We start from the raw sequence: 17,498 nt of genomic DNA on the forward strand, positions 1-17,498 counted from the left end.
ATTCTCTTCATCTCTAAAGGACCATCACTTTATATGACCTTCTCTAACCGCATGAATGTTCCTTATTCACATAAATCCATACCTTGTGCTCCAGTTTTATTCTCCACCAGGGCACAGTCAGATTTTGGGGGGAGCAATGTCTTTAGGCAATAGCTCATGAAGCTGCATAATTAGACACATACTTGTCAAAAATGTACATGTTTACCCCCACCCCACCTCAAAGTCAGGTACATAAAACCTACCCGTAAGGCGCACAAAAAATCCTTTGATTTTCTCAGAAATCAAAGGTGCTCCTTTTAAACCAGTGCGCCTCATATATGAAGCGTAGTTACAGACAAAAGCTGCCTTGAACTGTGCAGGTCTGCCACCTGCTGGTCATTCATCCTTATAATCAGGTGCGCCTTATAGTCCGGTGCACCTTATATATGAAGCCTAGTTACAGACAACAGCTGCCTTGAACTGTGCACAGGTCTGCCACCTGCTGGTCATTCATCCTTATAATCAGGTGCGCCTTATAGTCCGATGCGCCTTATATATGAACCTAGACGCTTTAGCAGGCAGTTATTGATTGTGCGCCTTATAGTCCCAAAAATATGCTATGTATTATTATGTATTGTACAGCAAGAGACACTGTGAGGAGTATGAAACTTTGTACAATTTAACTTTTAGATGGCTTTATTAAATCTACCCAATTGTCTGTCTGTCTTCTCGAGTGGTTCCTACTGGTAGTTATATGACCATGTTAGAGGTGTCTGACATTTGTCTGTAATGCAAGTATGAAATTATGATTTTTATGCTGGATTGGTCAGGTTTTAGCCCTCTTGCTATGCGACTATCAGTTGTGATAGTTCTATTGTTATGAGAGTTGCCAGATTTTCACAGCTCTGAGCTACTTCCTTGAAACACATCAGTGAAATTCTGATGGCAGACGAGTGTTTTCCATTTTTTGTTCAGCCACAACTCGGATAAGAGCATCTGTTAACACAAGTGACTATCAAGAAGTAAAAGTTTTGTCTAATGTATGAGAAAATTGGTTGTGTGGGCAAAGGACCTAACACTTAAAGGGAAACTCCATTACAAACTAATCCACTGTGTCATCCATGGTACAGAAGTTTGTGACCTCAGATAGAAAGTGCACAAAATGTACACAATGCAGATTTATTACAAGCGCGGGGGGATACTGAGATGCCCTGGTGGTTGGTTCAAATCATTTACTTTCAGATGTGATGTAAACGACAACACGTTTCAGGTTGTGTATTGCTCCCTTCTTCAGGTCCAAATTAGGATGACTAAAAGTAACATAAATAACTATATAATTACAGAAATGGACATAGAATTCTAAAAGGAGTATAAAATACACAAAGATACGATACGAAAGTGGACAAAATCCTATATATGATAAAAAAGCATGATGCAAGAGTGGGCAAATTGATATATTTTATCAAAGTGGATCAACTCAAATATATAGAAAATATATAGTAAGGACATATAAAAGGTAAAAAATGTTTTTTATATACAAAATAAATACATGCATGGTAAATGTAAATTTAAAATAAATTAAAATATATATATATATATATACATATAGATGCAATATCGCACAGTAAAATGGATCAATAACATAAAAAGGACAATAACCTGCATTCATAAGCCCTGGGTGTCAATAACAGAACTGGATCGCCCCCTTCAATGCACACATTTGCAACACATATGTGGTGCAAACACTTCTTAAAGGACATCTACCATCATTTTCTCGGTGGTAGACTGTCCCCTATGCCACCCTCGGTACCTTATGCTCTCCATGGAGCCTCTTTGCACTTCCTCCGGGGCCCCAGTGGTATAGAGAAACTCAACTTTTATATCTATTGATAAAAGCCAGAGGCGCTCAGGGTCTTGTCCGACACGCTCCTCCTGGCTCCGCTGGAGGTTAATCTATGCACGCAAAGCCCTTAGTAAATGTGCCCCTATGTATTTTCTATATATTTATGAGTTGATCTACTCTCGTACTATATATACAAATTTGTCCAATTTTTTATCATGTATTTACATGTTTTATATACTCTTTTTAGAATTCTATGTCCATTCCTGTACTAATAAAGTTATTTACGTTACATTTAGTAAGCCGAAGAAGGGACTAGTACGCCTCCGAAACGCAGTCCTTTGCATCACATCTGAAAATAAGTGACTTGAACCAGCGAGCAGTGCATCCCAGCTTTTTTTCCACATTGCAATATGTCTTTATTCCGATGCTGTTGCAGGGTTTGGCTGCAGCTTATGCTTCATAACCAGTAACAGCACCACAGTATATTTTCTTTGCATGCCTTGTATGGTATATATGTATTTTGTATTGTCAGTTTGGCTGTGTAGGTTTTATTTTTTTCTCAATTTATTACAGTCTACATTTTAGTCAGCGCAAAAGTGCAAATCTGGACCCAGTGTAGAGCTTTACGCCTAAGCCCTCATTCACATGGCCAATGTTTTTGCCAATTGATTCAACAACAGTGCACAGACAAATTAATTGAAATGGGCCCATGTACGCGTTGAGGTTTTCGCAGATCCATGCGACAGATATCATTGACACGTAACGAGTAACAAACCTAGAACCACCGATCAGCACACAATCATTTGCAAGTAGGGAATTGGCTGGTTTTTAAAGGACATCTATCACCAAATCAAGGACTGTAAACCAAGCACACTTACATGCTGGTGTGTGCCCCCTCTGACAGGATCTGCTCTTCTTGTAGCTTCTTAGCTAGGTCCATAGGAGTTAATGGAGCCTGGAGCCCCTCAGGCTCATTTGCATAATTCAACACCCCTATTTTTTTCTTAAAAATAAGGGCATTAGAAGCTAAAAGAAGAGCAGATCCTGCCAGAGGGGGCACACACCAGTATGTCTGTATGCTTGGTTTACAATCCTTGATCTGGTAAAAGATGTCCTTTAACTATACATCCAATTCCTGACATTAAATGACATCTACCACCAGGATCAAGTATTGTAAACATACTAGTGTGTGCCCCCTCTGGCAGGACCCTCTCTTCTTTAGGCTTCTTTTGCCCTAGTTTACAAGAAAAAAATGCTGTAAAAATTATGCAAAATGATCCTGAAGGGCTCCAGGCTCTATAAACATCTGTGTAGTACAGAGCCCCTTAGGCTAATTTGCATAATTTTAAAAAGCCTTTTCTTGTAAAAAACAGTGCAAAAGAAGCTAAAGGTAGAGCAGATCCTGACAGAGGGGGCACACAACAGTATGTCAGTGTGCTTGGTTTACAATCCTTCATCCTGATGGTAGATGTCCTTTAAGGTAAGTATAGGCCAGATAGACTATTAGTATATACACTCACTGGCCACTTTATTAGGTACACCTGTCCAACTGCTCGTTAACACTTAATTTCTAATCAGCCAATCACATGGCGGCAACTCAGTGCATTTAGGCATGTAGACATGGTCAAGACAATCTCCTGCAGTTCAAACCGAGCATCAGTATGGGGAAGAAAGGTGATTTGAGTGCCTTTGAACGTGGCATGGTTGTTGGTGCCAGAAGGGCTGGTCTGAGTATTTCAGAAACTGCTGATCTACTGGGATTTTCACGCACAACCATCTCTAGGGTTTACAGAGAATGGTCCGAAAAAGAAAAAACATCCAGTGAGCGGCAGTTCTGTGGGCGGAAATGCCTTGTTGATGCCAGAGGTCAGAGGAGAATGGGAAGACTGGTTCGAGCTGATAGAAAGGCAACAGTGACTCAAATCGCCATCCGTTACAACCAAGGTAGGCAGAAGAGCATCTCTGAACGCACAGTACGTCGAACTTAGAGGCAGATGGGCTACAGCAGCAGAAGACCACACCGGGTGCCACTCCTTTTAGCTAAGAACAGGAAACTGAGGCTACAATTTGCACAAGCTCATTGAAATTGGACAGTAGAAGATTGGAAAAACATTGCCTGGTCTGATGAGTCTCGATTTCTGCTGCAACATTCGGATGGTAGGGTCAGAATTTGGCGTCAACAACATGAAAACATGGATCCATCCTGCCTTGTATCAACGGTTCAGGCTGGTGGTGGTGGTGTCATGGTGTGGGGAATATTTTCTTGGCACTCTTTGGGCCCCTTGGTACCAATTGAGCATTGTTGCAATGCCACAGCCTACCTGAGTATTGTTGCTGACCATGTCCATCCCTTTATGACCACAATGTACCCAACATCTGAAGCAGGGGTCAGGAACCTTTTTGGCTGAGAGAGCCATAAGCGCCACATATTTTAAAACATAATTCCGCGAGAGCCGTACAATATGTTTAAAGGGACACTGACAGAACAATCGCTCCAGCAGTCATTAGTACAGCAGGGATTATCCCCCCCTGCTGTACTAAGCCACCACTGGACAGAAACAATGCTAATTCCCTGTAAAAAATAAAAAAAAATTATATTTTACATTTGAGCTTGTGATGCAGGGCATCTTGTCCAGGACCCTGGTTTCTTTTTAATGTGCTGCCTGGATCTGGCTTCTTCCCACCTGACGATGAGAGATGCAGCTTTCAGGCCTGCGCAGAAGAAGGAAGAGGCCAGAGTGCTGAAGGAGATGTCCTGCATAGCAAGCTCCAATGTAAGTTATCTATTTTTTATTTTACAGAGAATTACCATTGTTTCGGACCAGTTGTGGCTTTGTACAGGAGGGAGGAATACTCCTTACTGTACTAAGTGACTGCTGGAGCAATTTTTCTGTCAGTGGCCCTTTAAAAGTGTTGGTCTTAAATAAAGTGAACAAAAAAAGTGGGTGCTAAAGCACAACTTCTTACTATGGTACAAACCAGCCGGTACACCCAGGGTAACAAACAATTTAACTTTATTAAATAGTTTTACATGAAGTGCAAATTCTTTTTTTTATAAAATAATAACGTTTAATGCTGTTGTTAACCAACAATAACAAACTTTCTACTATTAATGTGACTTCTGGTGCTGCATGGACTTGCTGATGGCTTGTTGTAGTCTGGTTGATACGTGGTGAGGTTAAGCTTCATGCAGGCATTGAGACTTCCATCCGTTAAACGTGACCGTATGTTAGTCTTAATGTGCTTTAGATGTGAGAAAGACTGCTCACAAGCATAAGTAGAGCCAAACATTGTCAGTACAGCAATACCCACACGCTGCAGTGTGTGGTATGTGACAGGAAGCGCGTTCCAAGTTTTGACAATCAGCTGGTCTGCATGTTGAAGTTGTTTCATTTCTCTCCACTTGTGTTTGCTCGCCAACTCTGCTTGCTGTCGTGTGAGTTTTTCCAAATCTTCATTAAGTGAAAGAAACTTATTCACCCACATGTCTGAGGCCTTCAGGTCAGCAACTTGTAGTTCAAAATCTCTGACAGAGACACCGGGGATGTAACTCAGGTCAGTGCTGTCCAGTGCACACTCGTGTGGATGGGTGATGAACTTAAAAAGACGAGTGTGCTCCCGAAATTCTCCAAAGCGTGCTTTGAATGTCTGCAGAAGATGAGATGTGAAGCCTGTTAGCTGCTGAATATCCAGATGTTGAGCAGGGTCATTTGCTGTGCATGCATCCTTAAACTCTCCCAGTTTTTCAAAGTGCAATAAACGACCCGTTTTAATGTCCGTGATGAACAGTTCTAGCTTATTTTCAAATGCAAACACAGCTTGTTGAAGTGATAAAATTGTATTTCCAACACCTTGCATTTTCACATTGAGCTGGTTCAGATGTTCAGTCATGTCCACAAGATAATAGAACTTCAGGAGCCATTCGGTGTTGGATAACTCAGGATGCTCAACATTTTTCATTTCAAGAAAAGTCCGTATTTCACTCAGACAAGCCGCAAAACGACTGAGCACCTTCCCTCTTGACAACCAACGCACATTGCTGTGCAGAAGCAGACCACCATAATTATTCCCAACCTCATCCAGCAGTGCTTTAAACTGACGATCATTTAAAGCCCGGGCAACAATAAAGTTGACTACCTGTATGACAAGTGACATCACTTCACCAAGCTGCTCGCCAAACATTTCAGCACAAAGCGCCTCCTGATGTAGGATGCAGTGAAAACTTAGGATGGGTCTCTTTTCATGTTCACGAAGAAGGGCTACAAATCCTTTGTTTTTTCCCACCATACATGGAGCACCGTCGGTACACACTGAAACAAGTTTATCCATCGGTAGATTTTTTTCTTTAGCAAACTCAGTGAAAGACTTGAACAAATCATCCCCTCTGGTTGTCCCCTTCAGAGGCAAAACGGCAAGACTTTCCTCATGCAGTGTGTCACCGACAGCATACCTTGCAATTACACTAAACTGAGATATGTGGCTCACGTCAGTTGACTCGTCCAAAGCAAGGGAAAAAAATGGAGCTGCATTTATGTCCTTCACTTGTGATGCCTCAATCTGATTTGCCATCATGATGGCACGATCATGAACAGTTCTTGCTGACAGAGGCATGTCTTTTATCCTATTGATTATCTTGCTTTTATCAGAAAAATCGTCAAAAAGTTCATTGGCAACATCAAGCATGAACTTTTTGGCATACTCCCCATCTGTGAATGGCTTTCCATTTCTGACAATCGCTAAAGTACCAGCAAAGCTAGCCGAATTCCAGTCTCCTTGTTGGGTCCAAACACGAAGTTGCTGCTGACTAGCTTGCACTTTGCACAGTAGCTCTTGGCAGGCTTTTTTCCTGCTGTCTCCTGCAGGATATTTTGATGCAAATGAAGCATGGCGTGTATCGAAGTGCCGCTTGATATTTGAACGTTTCATTGATGCAATTTTATCATTGCATATTAGACAGACAGGTGAACCTGCTCTCTCCACAAAGGCAAATTCCTCTGTCCATTCCTGCTGAAAAGTACGATACTCCTCATCCTTTTTTCTTTTAGCCATCTTCTTCAATAAAGGGAGGTACTGTGGGAGTGAATAGAAGGCATGGAGTCATTACTTCTTAGATTTAGATCTGTGGATTTCTCTGTAAGGAGGGCCGGCTCCATGTTTCTTTGGGTCCTTGTGCCACAGAGCTTTAGTAGACCTCTAGAAGAGCTGAGTTCTTTTAGGCTCGAGTTTGTCTGGTGTTGGCACTGGCTGTGTTCAGCTGTTAGGGTCACTCTCTACACCCCAGCATGGCCCACTGGGTTGATATGATGTCAGCTGTATAGCTACCCAGTACACCCAGTAGGTTCCCCATCCAGTGACTATAGGTGGTGTCCCCATTCCCATACCTATTACGTCCAATAATCACAAGCAACACGTACCTATTACAACCAGAACATCATAATTTTATCTAATAAAACCCCTTTGTGCTTATTTTCTTACCTCAAATTTTATCCTTGGGAGGAGTCTTAAATTTGGAGGTGGCTTCTTCTTAACTTGGTGTCCTTCCCCAATATGGCGCTGATAGCTTCACAGCTTCCGGTCTTTCCTGGAAACAAAAAAATCTCTGAGCGAAGAAGAGACACTGGAGCTTCTTAATTATCTGTGCAACCGTGTAATCCCTGAAAAAGTTGAACAACCCGACCCTTAGTAAATGAGCCTCACTGTGACAGGAAGAGGAATAAAATTGCACTTCATTCTCAGTGCTGGCCGCAATAAACAAGGGCTGTGTATAGTGCCCAATTTCAGTCCAGGTGAAATCCACATTGGGCAATTTCGCCTCCCACTGAGCTCCTATTGACAAAAAGATGCTGACAAAAAAGAGCAGGCCTGCTTGATAAATTTTGCCCCATATATAAATTCCCCCACCCCAGTTTTATTATATTCAGAGGCCCCATCACAGTTAATTTAGTGAGTATGCAGATCCCCCAGTATAGTGAGTATGCAGATCCCCCAGTATAGTGAGTATGCAGATCCCCCAGTATAGTGAGTATGCACATCCCCCAGTATAGTGAGTATGCACATCCCCCAGTATAGTGAGTATGCACATCCCCCAGTATAGTGAGTATGCAGATCCCCCAGTATAGTGAGTATGCACATCCCCCAGTATAGTGAGTATGCAGATCCCCCAGTATAGTGAGTATGCACATCCCCCAGTATAGTGAGTATGCAGATCCCCCAGTATAGTGAGTATGCAGATCCCCCAGTATAGTGAGTATGCAGATCCCCCAGTACAGTGAGTATGCACATCCCCCAGTATAGTGAGTATGCAGATCCCCCAGTATAGGGAGTATGCACATCCCCCAGTATAGTGAGTATGCACATCCCCCAGTAACAAAAAGAATCCATTTCCCCCAGTGTAAAAAAAAGAATCCATTTCCCCCAGTAAAAAAAAGAATCCATTTCCCCCAGTAAAAAAAAAGGATCCATTTCCCCCAGTAAAAAAAAAATCCATTTCCCCCAGTAAGTATCCCGATCCCATAGGCCACTCATTCCCCATAAATGCCAAAAAAAATACAATACAGAAATTGCCAAAAAAAACATAATAAAACTTATACTTACATGCAGTTCTGCTTCCACACCGCTTCTTCACCGCTTCTACTGACAGCTCCGTCTTCCCGCGGTTCCGACTTCCCGCACCTCCGCGCAGAGACACAGGCGCCGTGACGTCATCGGCCGCCTGTGCCCCGCAAAGTACGGAGCGACGCAGGGGCTGCGTCGCTCTGCATGTCTATCGCGCCTGTCTTAAAGAGACAGGTGCGATGGAATTACATGGTGGGCGTCCGAATCCCTCACCCTGTCTGCGAGCCAGATGCGGCCTCTAAAAGAGCCACATCTGGCTCGCGAGCCATAGGTTCCCGACCCCTGATCTGAAGGCTACTTTCAGCAGGATAATGCGCCGTGTCATAAAGCTGGAATCATCTCAGACTGGTTTCTTGAACATGACAATGAGGTCACTGGACTCAAATGGCCTCCACAGTCACCAGATCTCAATCCAATAGAGCATCTCTGGGATGTGGTGGAATGGGAGATGGATGGATCGCATCATGGATGTGCAGCCGACAAATCTGCCGCAACTGTGTGATGCCATCATGTCAATATGGACCAAAATCTCTGAGGAATGCTTCCAGCAATGCCACGAAGAATTGAGGCAGTTCTGAAGGCAAAAGGGGGTCCAACCCGTTACTAGCATGGTGTACTTAATAAAGTGGCCGGTGAGTGTATAGTTAAACAGTATCTGACTTGACCACCACATAAACAGGCTTGTCCAGTGGGCTGTGGGCCTAGCAGAAGATAACCTAATAGAAAGGCTTCTACGGCCCCTTTTACATTAGCTTTTTAGCACTCTGACACATTGGCCCAGATTTATCAAACTGTCTTAAGTGCGTCTTGCTTCATGAATGTACACAGTGCACCAGATTACTGAATACTGGAGCACGGTCTTCAATTAAATGGCGCACCCTGCACTGCTCTGGAATATGTTTTTAGCTACACCGTTAACACACAGTGTGCGACACAATATTACACAGTATTAAAGGGATATTCCCATTTCAGAAAATGATAATACATAGTAGATTATATATAACCTGGTAGTATGTACAGTCTATGAGAGCAGGAGCCATAAAACATGCAAGAAGCTTTATTCAGCAATATCTCCATGAAAAAAAAAAGAAAAGAAAAAGCTGGAGAAGAAAACGGACATTAAAAATTCTTATACATTTTATATTATGTTACACATGTAGAGACCATATTTACAGAACAGCGTGAAATAATACTTTACATTATATGCAGAACAGGATTATACATTAGTCACAATACGGATCTGGAATGGCGGCAGTTTTTATACAAAACACAAAGAATTCTGGGTCGTATTAACTCCTTTATTGCCATGAAGGCTTGCAATGCACAATGTTACTGTATGGACCTCATTAAAGCCGCCGCACATACACATTTTTCCCCTCTGGAGCATATTTTAACCCTTTTGCTGCCGGGGGAAGGACTCGCAGCACAATCTACCATCCATCTGTAACAACAACATACATTGCAGCAACAAGTTATTAACAAGTTATTAGCAGCACCAAGTCAATATATATATAAATATATATATATTTACAACGTCAGGGGAGAGTGTGGGCTGAGGTCAGTCGAGAGAATAAAAAAAGTTTATAAAGCTTGAAAGGTGGTGGTGGGGGGGGCTTGCACAGTCTATATACACAGTTATATACCAGGGGCAGAGCCTCCGTCATACGTGAGCGCTAAAGCTGGAGGAGCAGGTTATACAGATGGAGGCACTGACCAGGGGGCAGCACGCAGTGGGTGCAGGGGCAGTATTTCTATGTAGTACATGTCACAGGTTATTAACAGTCTAAAATATATTGCCAAGAGTCTATGAGGAGATCCTTCATTTCAAGGAAGCAGAGCAGGAGGGGTGCAGGACCACGGCCACATGCAGGAGGCCCCTTAAACTGCTATGCCGTGCACCTATGGACCTCACCATTATTGCCAGTGATTTATGTATGTGTGGGTCAGGGGACATGTTATTCTCATACAAAGGAGGGCAACCAACCAGAGCCATGTCCTTTCTTGTCATATACCTTATTATCACACCTTAGCTTTACATCTAAAAGGGGTTAGCCACTATACCTCATGTATTTTGTAATGTGTGTAAGTGTCTAGGGGCAGGATATTAGGTAATTTACCAATATTTTTCACTGAACCCATTCTGATGCGTACAGATTGGTTTTCTTTTCCTGGCTTAAGTCATTATTCACCGATATCTTACTGATCCATTCTTTTCAGTGAGCTTTTTCCCCATCAGTTTCTTTTCACTGTTTTTCTTCTTTTTGTGTTCACTGACAACATTGGATCAGTGGAAGTGTGAAAAAGCCCATTGAAAAGAATGGATCAGTAAGGTACCAGTGAAAAATCACTGAAGCCAGAAAGAGAAAACCAATCCGTATGTGTCCATAAGCCAAAATAGGCTCAGTGAAAAATCACCCATGTGAAAAAAGGTCCTGGAAGGAAGATGTCTCATGGACAGGTAAAGATCACATAACCTTCCATCTGGGACCACTTTATGGTCAGGGGTGTCTGTCTGATGAGGTAAAAGACAGGAGGCAAAGTGGCACAGAACATTTCATAGATAAATATTGGTAAATATTTTTATTCTGCCTCACACACATTACACACCTATTTCACTATAGTCATTTGTAACCTATAACTTTTCCAATAATGGGAGATTACAGCTCCCAGAAGGCCTTGCAACCAATGCACTAGCATTACCTTGTACCATGTACTTTGCCTTTCCATCTGCCTTTCCTATATACACTGGTCCTCCTTCACCTCCAGCGCTTACCCCATTATGTGTCCAGACCTCTGCCGGATCAATTCTTTTATTTCCTAGGTCTGATGGATAAAACATTTTATTCCTAAAAAATTCTTTTTAAAACTTCTGTAATTCATACACATCCAGTTCATCTCCCTCCTCTAAACAAACTCATAACCAATTACTTCTATCTTGATGTTGCATATTGTAGTAAAATACAACCCTAAGATGGCGGCTACAGCCATGGGTCAGTCATGTGACAGCGGCAGAGGCGCAGTATTCTGCCTTTTATTTAATATTTTAACCACATTTTTATTATGGATGACAGATGTCCTGCTCCAGGCGCCATCACTACCGGTCCATTGTCCATCCAGATCTCTCCAGTCCTACAGAACAATATCCATAACTATATCCCTACCTTCCTAATCCTCAGGATCCCCCAAATTTTTTCTAACTACTAGTGAAAAGAATGAAATCGCTTCATGTATGTAGCCAGGGACTGCGGCTGAACCCTGAACCTTCTCTTGTGTTTTATCCAGTTCCTTCATAGAAGTCATTTCTGGACGTACTGTCATTGCTGGCCCGGGGGTATGGGTCTCACTAGGATGACCATATGCCCTTGTAAGCTACAGTGATATGAAGAGAAGACATATTTATCAAATCAGTGATCTGCAACCTGTGCCTCACTAGTGGCCATAAAGCAACATGCTGGGAGTTGTAGTACCACAGCTTATCATATATATCATGCAGGAGATGGCCCTACCAGTACCAGGCCGAGGTAACAAATATTCCTGTCAAAATGAGGTAAATCTGAGAGATAATGGCACTTCGATATAACAGTAAATCATCTTCCTCGTGCTGGGACGGGCAGGGTCTATCTGCACCATGAGCCGCCTCATTTCCACATATTCCTCATCTACAGCCAGATATTTTCTTCTAACAATGATTTAATACAAACCATCCATACATTATCTAGAGGATTTACCTCACAATCCACGCCCAAGACTGTTTCTACAGGTTTCTAAAGGTTGTACATGAAGTATATATAGGCCAAAACCAGGTATCAAAACCAGGTATTAAGGATCAAAACATGTCTGTCGTATATGTGTGTAACATGTCTGTCGTATATATGTGTAACATGTCAGTCGTATATGTGTGTAACATGTCAGTCGTATATGTGTAACATGTCAGTCGTATATATGTGTAACATGTCAGTCGTATATATGTGTAACATGTCAGTCGTATATGTGTAACATGTCAGTCGTATATATGTGTAACATGTCATCCGTATATATGTGTAACCTGTCAGTCGTATATGTGTAACATGTCTGTCGTATATGTGTGTAACATGTCTGTCGTATATATGTGTAACATGTCAGTCGTATATGTGTAACATGTCTGTCGTATATGTGTAACATGTCTGTCGTATATGTGTAACATGTCTGTCGTATATGTGTGTAACATGTCTGTCGTATATATGTGTAACATGTCAGTCGTATATGTGTAACATGTCTGTCGTATATGTGTGTAACATGTCTGTCGTATATATGTGTAACATGTCAGTCGTATATGTGTAACATGTCAGTCGTATATGTGTAACATGTCTGTCGTATATGTGTAACATGTCTGTCGTATATGTGTAACATGTCTGTCGTATATGTGTAACATGTCTGTCGTATGTGTGTAGCATGTCTATCGTATATGTGTAGCATGTCTGTCGTATATGTGTAGCATGTCTGTCGTATATGTGTAGCATGTCTATCGTATATGTGTAACATGTCTGTCGTATATGTGTAACATGTCTGTCGTATATGTGTAACATGTCTATCTTATATGTGTAGCATGTCTATCGTATATGTGTAACATGTCTATCGTATATGTGTAACATGTCTATCTTATATGTGTAGCATGTCTATCGTATATGTGTAGCATGTCTATCGTATATGTGTAACATGTCTGTCGTATATGTGTAACATGTCTGTCGTATATGTGTAACATGTCTATCTTATATGTGTAGCATGTCTATCGTATATGTGTAGCATGTCTATCGTATATGTGTAACATGTCTATCTTATATGTGTAGCATGTCTATCGTATATGTGTAGCATGTATATCGTATATGTGTAACATGTCTGTCGTATATGTGTAACATGTCTATCTTATATGTGTAGCATGTCTATCGTATATGTGTAACATGTCTATCTTATATGTGTAGCATGTCTATCGTATATGTGTAGCATGTCTATCGTATATGTGTAACATGTCTGTCGTATATGTGTAACATGTCTGTCGTATATGTGTAACATGTCTATCTTATATGTGTAGCATGTCTATCGTATATGTGTAACATGTCTATCTTATATGTGTAGCATGTCTATCGTATATGTGTAGCATGTCTATCGTATATGTGTAACATGTCTATCTTATATGTGTAGCATGTCTATCTTATATGTGTAGCATGTCTATCGTATATGTGTAGCATGTCTATCGTATATGTGTAACATGTCTGTCGTATATGTGTAACATGTCTGTCGTATATGTGTAACATGTCTATCTTATATGTGTAGCATGTCTATCGTATATGTGTAACATGTCTATCTTATATGTGTAGCATGTCTGTCGTATATGTGTAGCATGTCTATCGTATATGTGTAACATGTTGAAATGCTTATTCTGCCATCATATAAGCACCAGAGGTCAGCTATAGGCACATCTATAACTGCATGAGGGTAAATGCATGAAAATCCAGAAACATCTGAACCAAAACCAAGGACTAGATCCATATCTATTACACAAGGATTTATGCAATTTATATATCCACAGAAAAATGACTTTCCACACAGGAAAAATCTGCAGCATGTCCACCAGATTTCCCAAATCACATAGGGGGTCATCTATCTTTATTTTTTTTTTAGACTTTTTTGGTGCATTGCAATTTTGCGCCTTTTTGGGAACATTTTGAAACGTTTTCCGTCAATAAGACACATTTATCTTGTCTAAAATTGTCAAATAGAAAGCCTCAGCTCCGGCTACTCCATGCCCCAGTGGCCTCTTTATAAAATGTGCATATCAGGGAATTAAAATGTATAAAAGTTCTGGGTCACGAAAGAATTATCCCTAAAAAGGGCTACACTACTCTACATTAGAGGAACCTGTCACCGTATCAACCTCAATAGGTAGATTAGTGGTGGTAGGTTTCCTTTAACATAAGAAAAAAGTGAGATTGATAAATTACTAGCCACAACAAACAGAGATAAATGACTCCCATAGACTTGAATGGTCCTGGATTACACTGTGGATTTTCTGCACATTATCCAGACTGTGTACAGTACAGCTCTGCCGGTCTCCTTATATATGTAGTCCGCCCAGGACATGGCTCCATGAATGGGGCCTCCATTGTCCAGCACAATCCCACAATCTGATCCCTTACCACCCCCTCTAACATCAGCCATGAGGGGAAAGTCAGGGGGCCCCAGGCACACGGAATGGTTCAGCCAGCATACATCTAAAAATGTATGACCACCAAGTCCAAAAACAATCAAAAATGAGATCCATTGGTGCACAGCATTGGAGAATAATAAGTATGGTGGAGAATAGCGGTTTCTTGTTCAATACACCTTCATCATCAGACATAAGTAGTGTGGTCCCTCTCCTGCCGGTCCCCCAGGGACTAGTACAGAACGCCTCAATTCAATAGACTGGAAGGAAGAAGATGCAGTTTCCTGCTTTTACATTTTGTGACATTATGACCACAAAACTGAAACAAGGTTTGCAGAAATTCATGCTCTCAGATTCAATTGATGGGACACCGGTGACTCTTTCTACAACAAACCTTCCATATGTGAGTATGCCCTTATGGTATTTCAGATATCGCTATCCAGTGGATTTGCATAAGGGCGATACCTCAGATTATACATGGTGTGCATAGTAGTGTATGCATACTTATACCATGTATGTAATGTCTTACATACATAGAGATGACAAATTATACAGTGTACAGTAAAATTTCTCCTATCTATAACACTATCACTCCTATAGGATAATCCCTAAGCCATTTTTGGGCCGTTGTTAGTAGAGCGTTTTCAGATCAGAAAAAACCCATGCGTTTTTGACCAGTCTGAATTAAGATAATTGGTCAAACCTGTCAAAAACGCATGCGTTTTTTACGATCTGAAAACGCACCAATTAAAAACAGCCCAAAAACGGCCTAAAAACGCCACATGCTTTTTTAAACACGCTGAAAATGCATGGGTTTTAAACCGCATGTGTTTTTGCACGTTTTGCATGTAAACATACAAAAACGCATGTGTTTTAAAAGCGTTTACCAAGAACGCACTTGGTGTGATCGCACCCTAATGGAAAGGTAAAAGTATAAAGCCAATAGAGAATTTTACTGTCCACGTATACACAATATACACTACTCACAGTGTATGTCATGTCTATACAGGCCTATATGCATGCAAACTTGTATTGTGCACATGCCCCTGTTCATCTTACACTTGGAGCCTAGGCAGGAAAAGGGTTAAATATGTAAAAAAAAATGGAATAAGGCACCATAGTTTGAATGTATATTTGGGGACTTGTTGCAGAGTTGCGAGTGATCCTTTCACATTCTCGGCAATCTGCCAGGTCTCCATTGATAACCCTTCAGAGTAAAGGAACACAGTCACCATTCATGAACGGCTGGTCGGGTGTAGACACTATCAAAGATATGGTTCAGTCCTGCATGGTGTCCTCCTGTGTCTGGTCTGTAGCTGCATGTGAGAAAAGATGGCACCAGACAAGAACAAAAAAAGGACAAAACAACGTAAAAAATAAAATCTGTTTTCTCTAGAGCCATGGCGTCTGTGACATGTGTAGAGTGTGTGCCCAGGATGGGAAGAGAGACCACGGCATGGCGTTCATAGTAAGTGTCTACAAATAATGGCGGAGACCAGGAAGAGGGGGATTCTGCGATTTGGACCCTTTGTTGGCTACAGGTTCTTGAACTGCTGGGGTTTTGGCTTTGTGAGATTCCAAGCTACTCAGTCCCGAGTCCCTTCCCTCTGCCCAGTTACCTCCACTTAATCGGGCGCTGGGTTCAGAAGCCGACGTCGCCCCCAGCGATGTCTCCTTCCAGTCATTGAAATTAAGGTCAGTGAGCTGCCCCGGGAGCACCACAGTGTGTCGCCGCCAAGCGCTTTTTCGACGCCGTGTTTCCGGGGATCCAGGCTTACGCATCGCTGCCATGCACAGATCATCTGCTGCCGGCCTAATGCGCTGTGGTGTACGAGTATGTGAGGACACTGGATCCTCAGGGCCTTCAAGTTTACCCTTACCAAATTTTTTACGAGCTAATGTATCTCCCGGAATAAGCCTCTGAGAAGTGAAGGAGTCCTGTGAGCGGGGGCGTTCGGTTTCTCTTCCTCCACCCAACTCGGTGTCTGTTTCCATGTGGCTGAATTCACTGCGCTCATCATCGGCCTCATCCCCACCACGGACACTGGAGGCCGGCTCTGAGCACAATGTAGAGAGAGTGGAGTAACCCGACACAATGGATCGGGCATCTGCAGGGATCCTTTCCTCCGCAGGAGCCGGCCATCTGCTTCCAGAACTTTTAGGCTCTGCTTCAATGTCCCCTCCATCCAAAATCTTTTCATCTGGGGCCTTTGAACACACTGGATCTTTAGGTTCTTCAGCTTTTTCTTGTGTTTCTGTGATCACCACCTCCGCTTCAGGCTGTCCTAGCCGTGCTGCCTCCTGCTCAGAGTCATCTTCCTCCGTGCTGCTCCCAAAACGCTTCTCATCTCTCCGCTTCCTGCGCTTACGATTTACTGCTGAAATGAAGGGAATGGACAGGATATCGCGGGCATGTAGCTCCTTTCGAGACGCCTTGAAGAAAAAGAGAGTGCTAAATGATTCTTTTAATATTTATAAGGAAGTATTTAAAAAATATATAACATTGGCCTCTGCGTATAATCTAAGAATTCTAGGGTTTTACATATCAGGACATAATAAAAATAAATCTGCTCCTTTGAAGGTCTCAGATAACACAATATTTCTCAAGACACACAAGAGAACTGGGTCACATTGCAGAATAATGCCTCACGCACACCAACGTTGTATTGTACATGTTCTAGGCTTTGTTTCAATAGCAAACCGATTTATTTCTATGGGTGTTTTCACATTGGCTTGTATTTTCACTGATCTGCTGTCCATGGAAAAAATTATAAAAACGTCCTATTTTTTCCACGGATGCGAATCACTGAAGGCAATAGAAGTCTATAGGTTTGTGGCATCATGGAGACCATATGGAAGAAAAATGCAAACAAAACGCAA

The 17,498-nt window shown here is 41.9% G+C and overlaps 2 protein-coding genes across 5 annotated transcripts in view; both read right to left on the reverse strand.

Annotated features, from left to right (window-relative positions):
* Nucleotides 1-4,903: 4,903 nt before the first annotated feature.
* LOC140065965 (protein FAM200C-like) lies at nucleotides 4,904-6,871 on the reverse strand. The gene has a single exon (XM_072113526.1). It carries the CDS (start codon nucleotides 6,869-6,871, stop codon nucleotides 4,904-4,906), a length of 1,968 nt encoding a protein of 655 aa, XP_071969627.1.
* Nucleotides 6,872-9,479: 2,608 nt separating this feature from the next.
* ARHGAP23 (Rho GTPase activating protein 23) overlaps nucleotides 9,480-17,498 on the reverse strand; it is a 70,856-nt gene continuing 62,837 nt past the window's right edge. For 3 of the 4 annotated variants that reach the window (XM_072111584.1, XM_072111583.1, XM_072111582.1), the window contains exon 24: nucleotides 9,480-17,051. In XM_072111584.1, the coding sequence (XP_071967685.1) occupies nucleotides 16,095-17,051 (957 nt within the window). In that variant the 3' untranslated portion in view covers nucleotides 9,480-16,094. The remainder of the gene's footprint in view (nucleotides 17,052-17,498) is intronic. The other variant, XM_072111585.1, reaches the window with a different exon arrangement.

This window comes from Engystomops pustulosus, chromosome 6, assembly GCF_040894005.1.
Source record: "Engystomops pustulosus chromosome 6, aEngPut4.maternal, whole genome shotgun sequence".
Taxonomy (NCBI): Eukaryota; Metazoa; Chordata; class Amphibia; order Anura; family Leptodactylidae; genus Engystomops; species Engystomops pustulosus.

What these genes read in the sequence shown, in the direction of transcription:
- LOC140065965 (XM_072113526.1), bottom strand. Translation starts at nt 6,871, where the DNA reads ATGGCTAAAAGAAAAAAGGATGAGGAGTATCGTACTTTTCAGCAGGAA.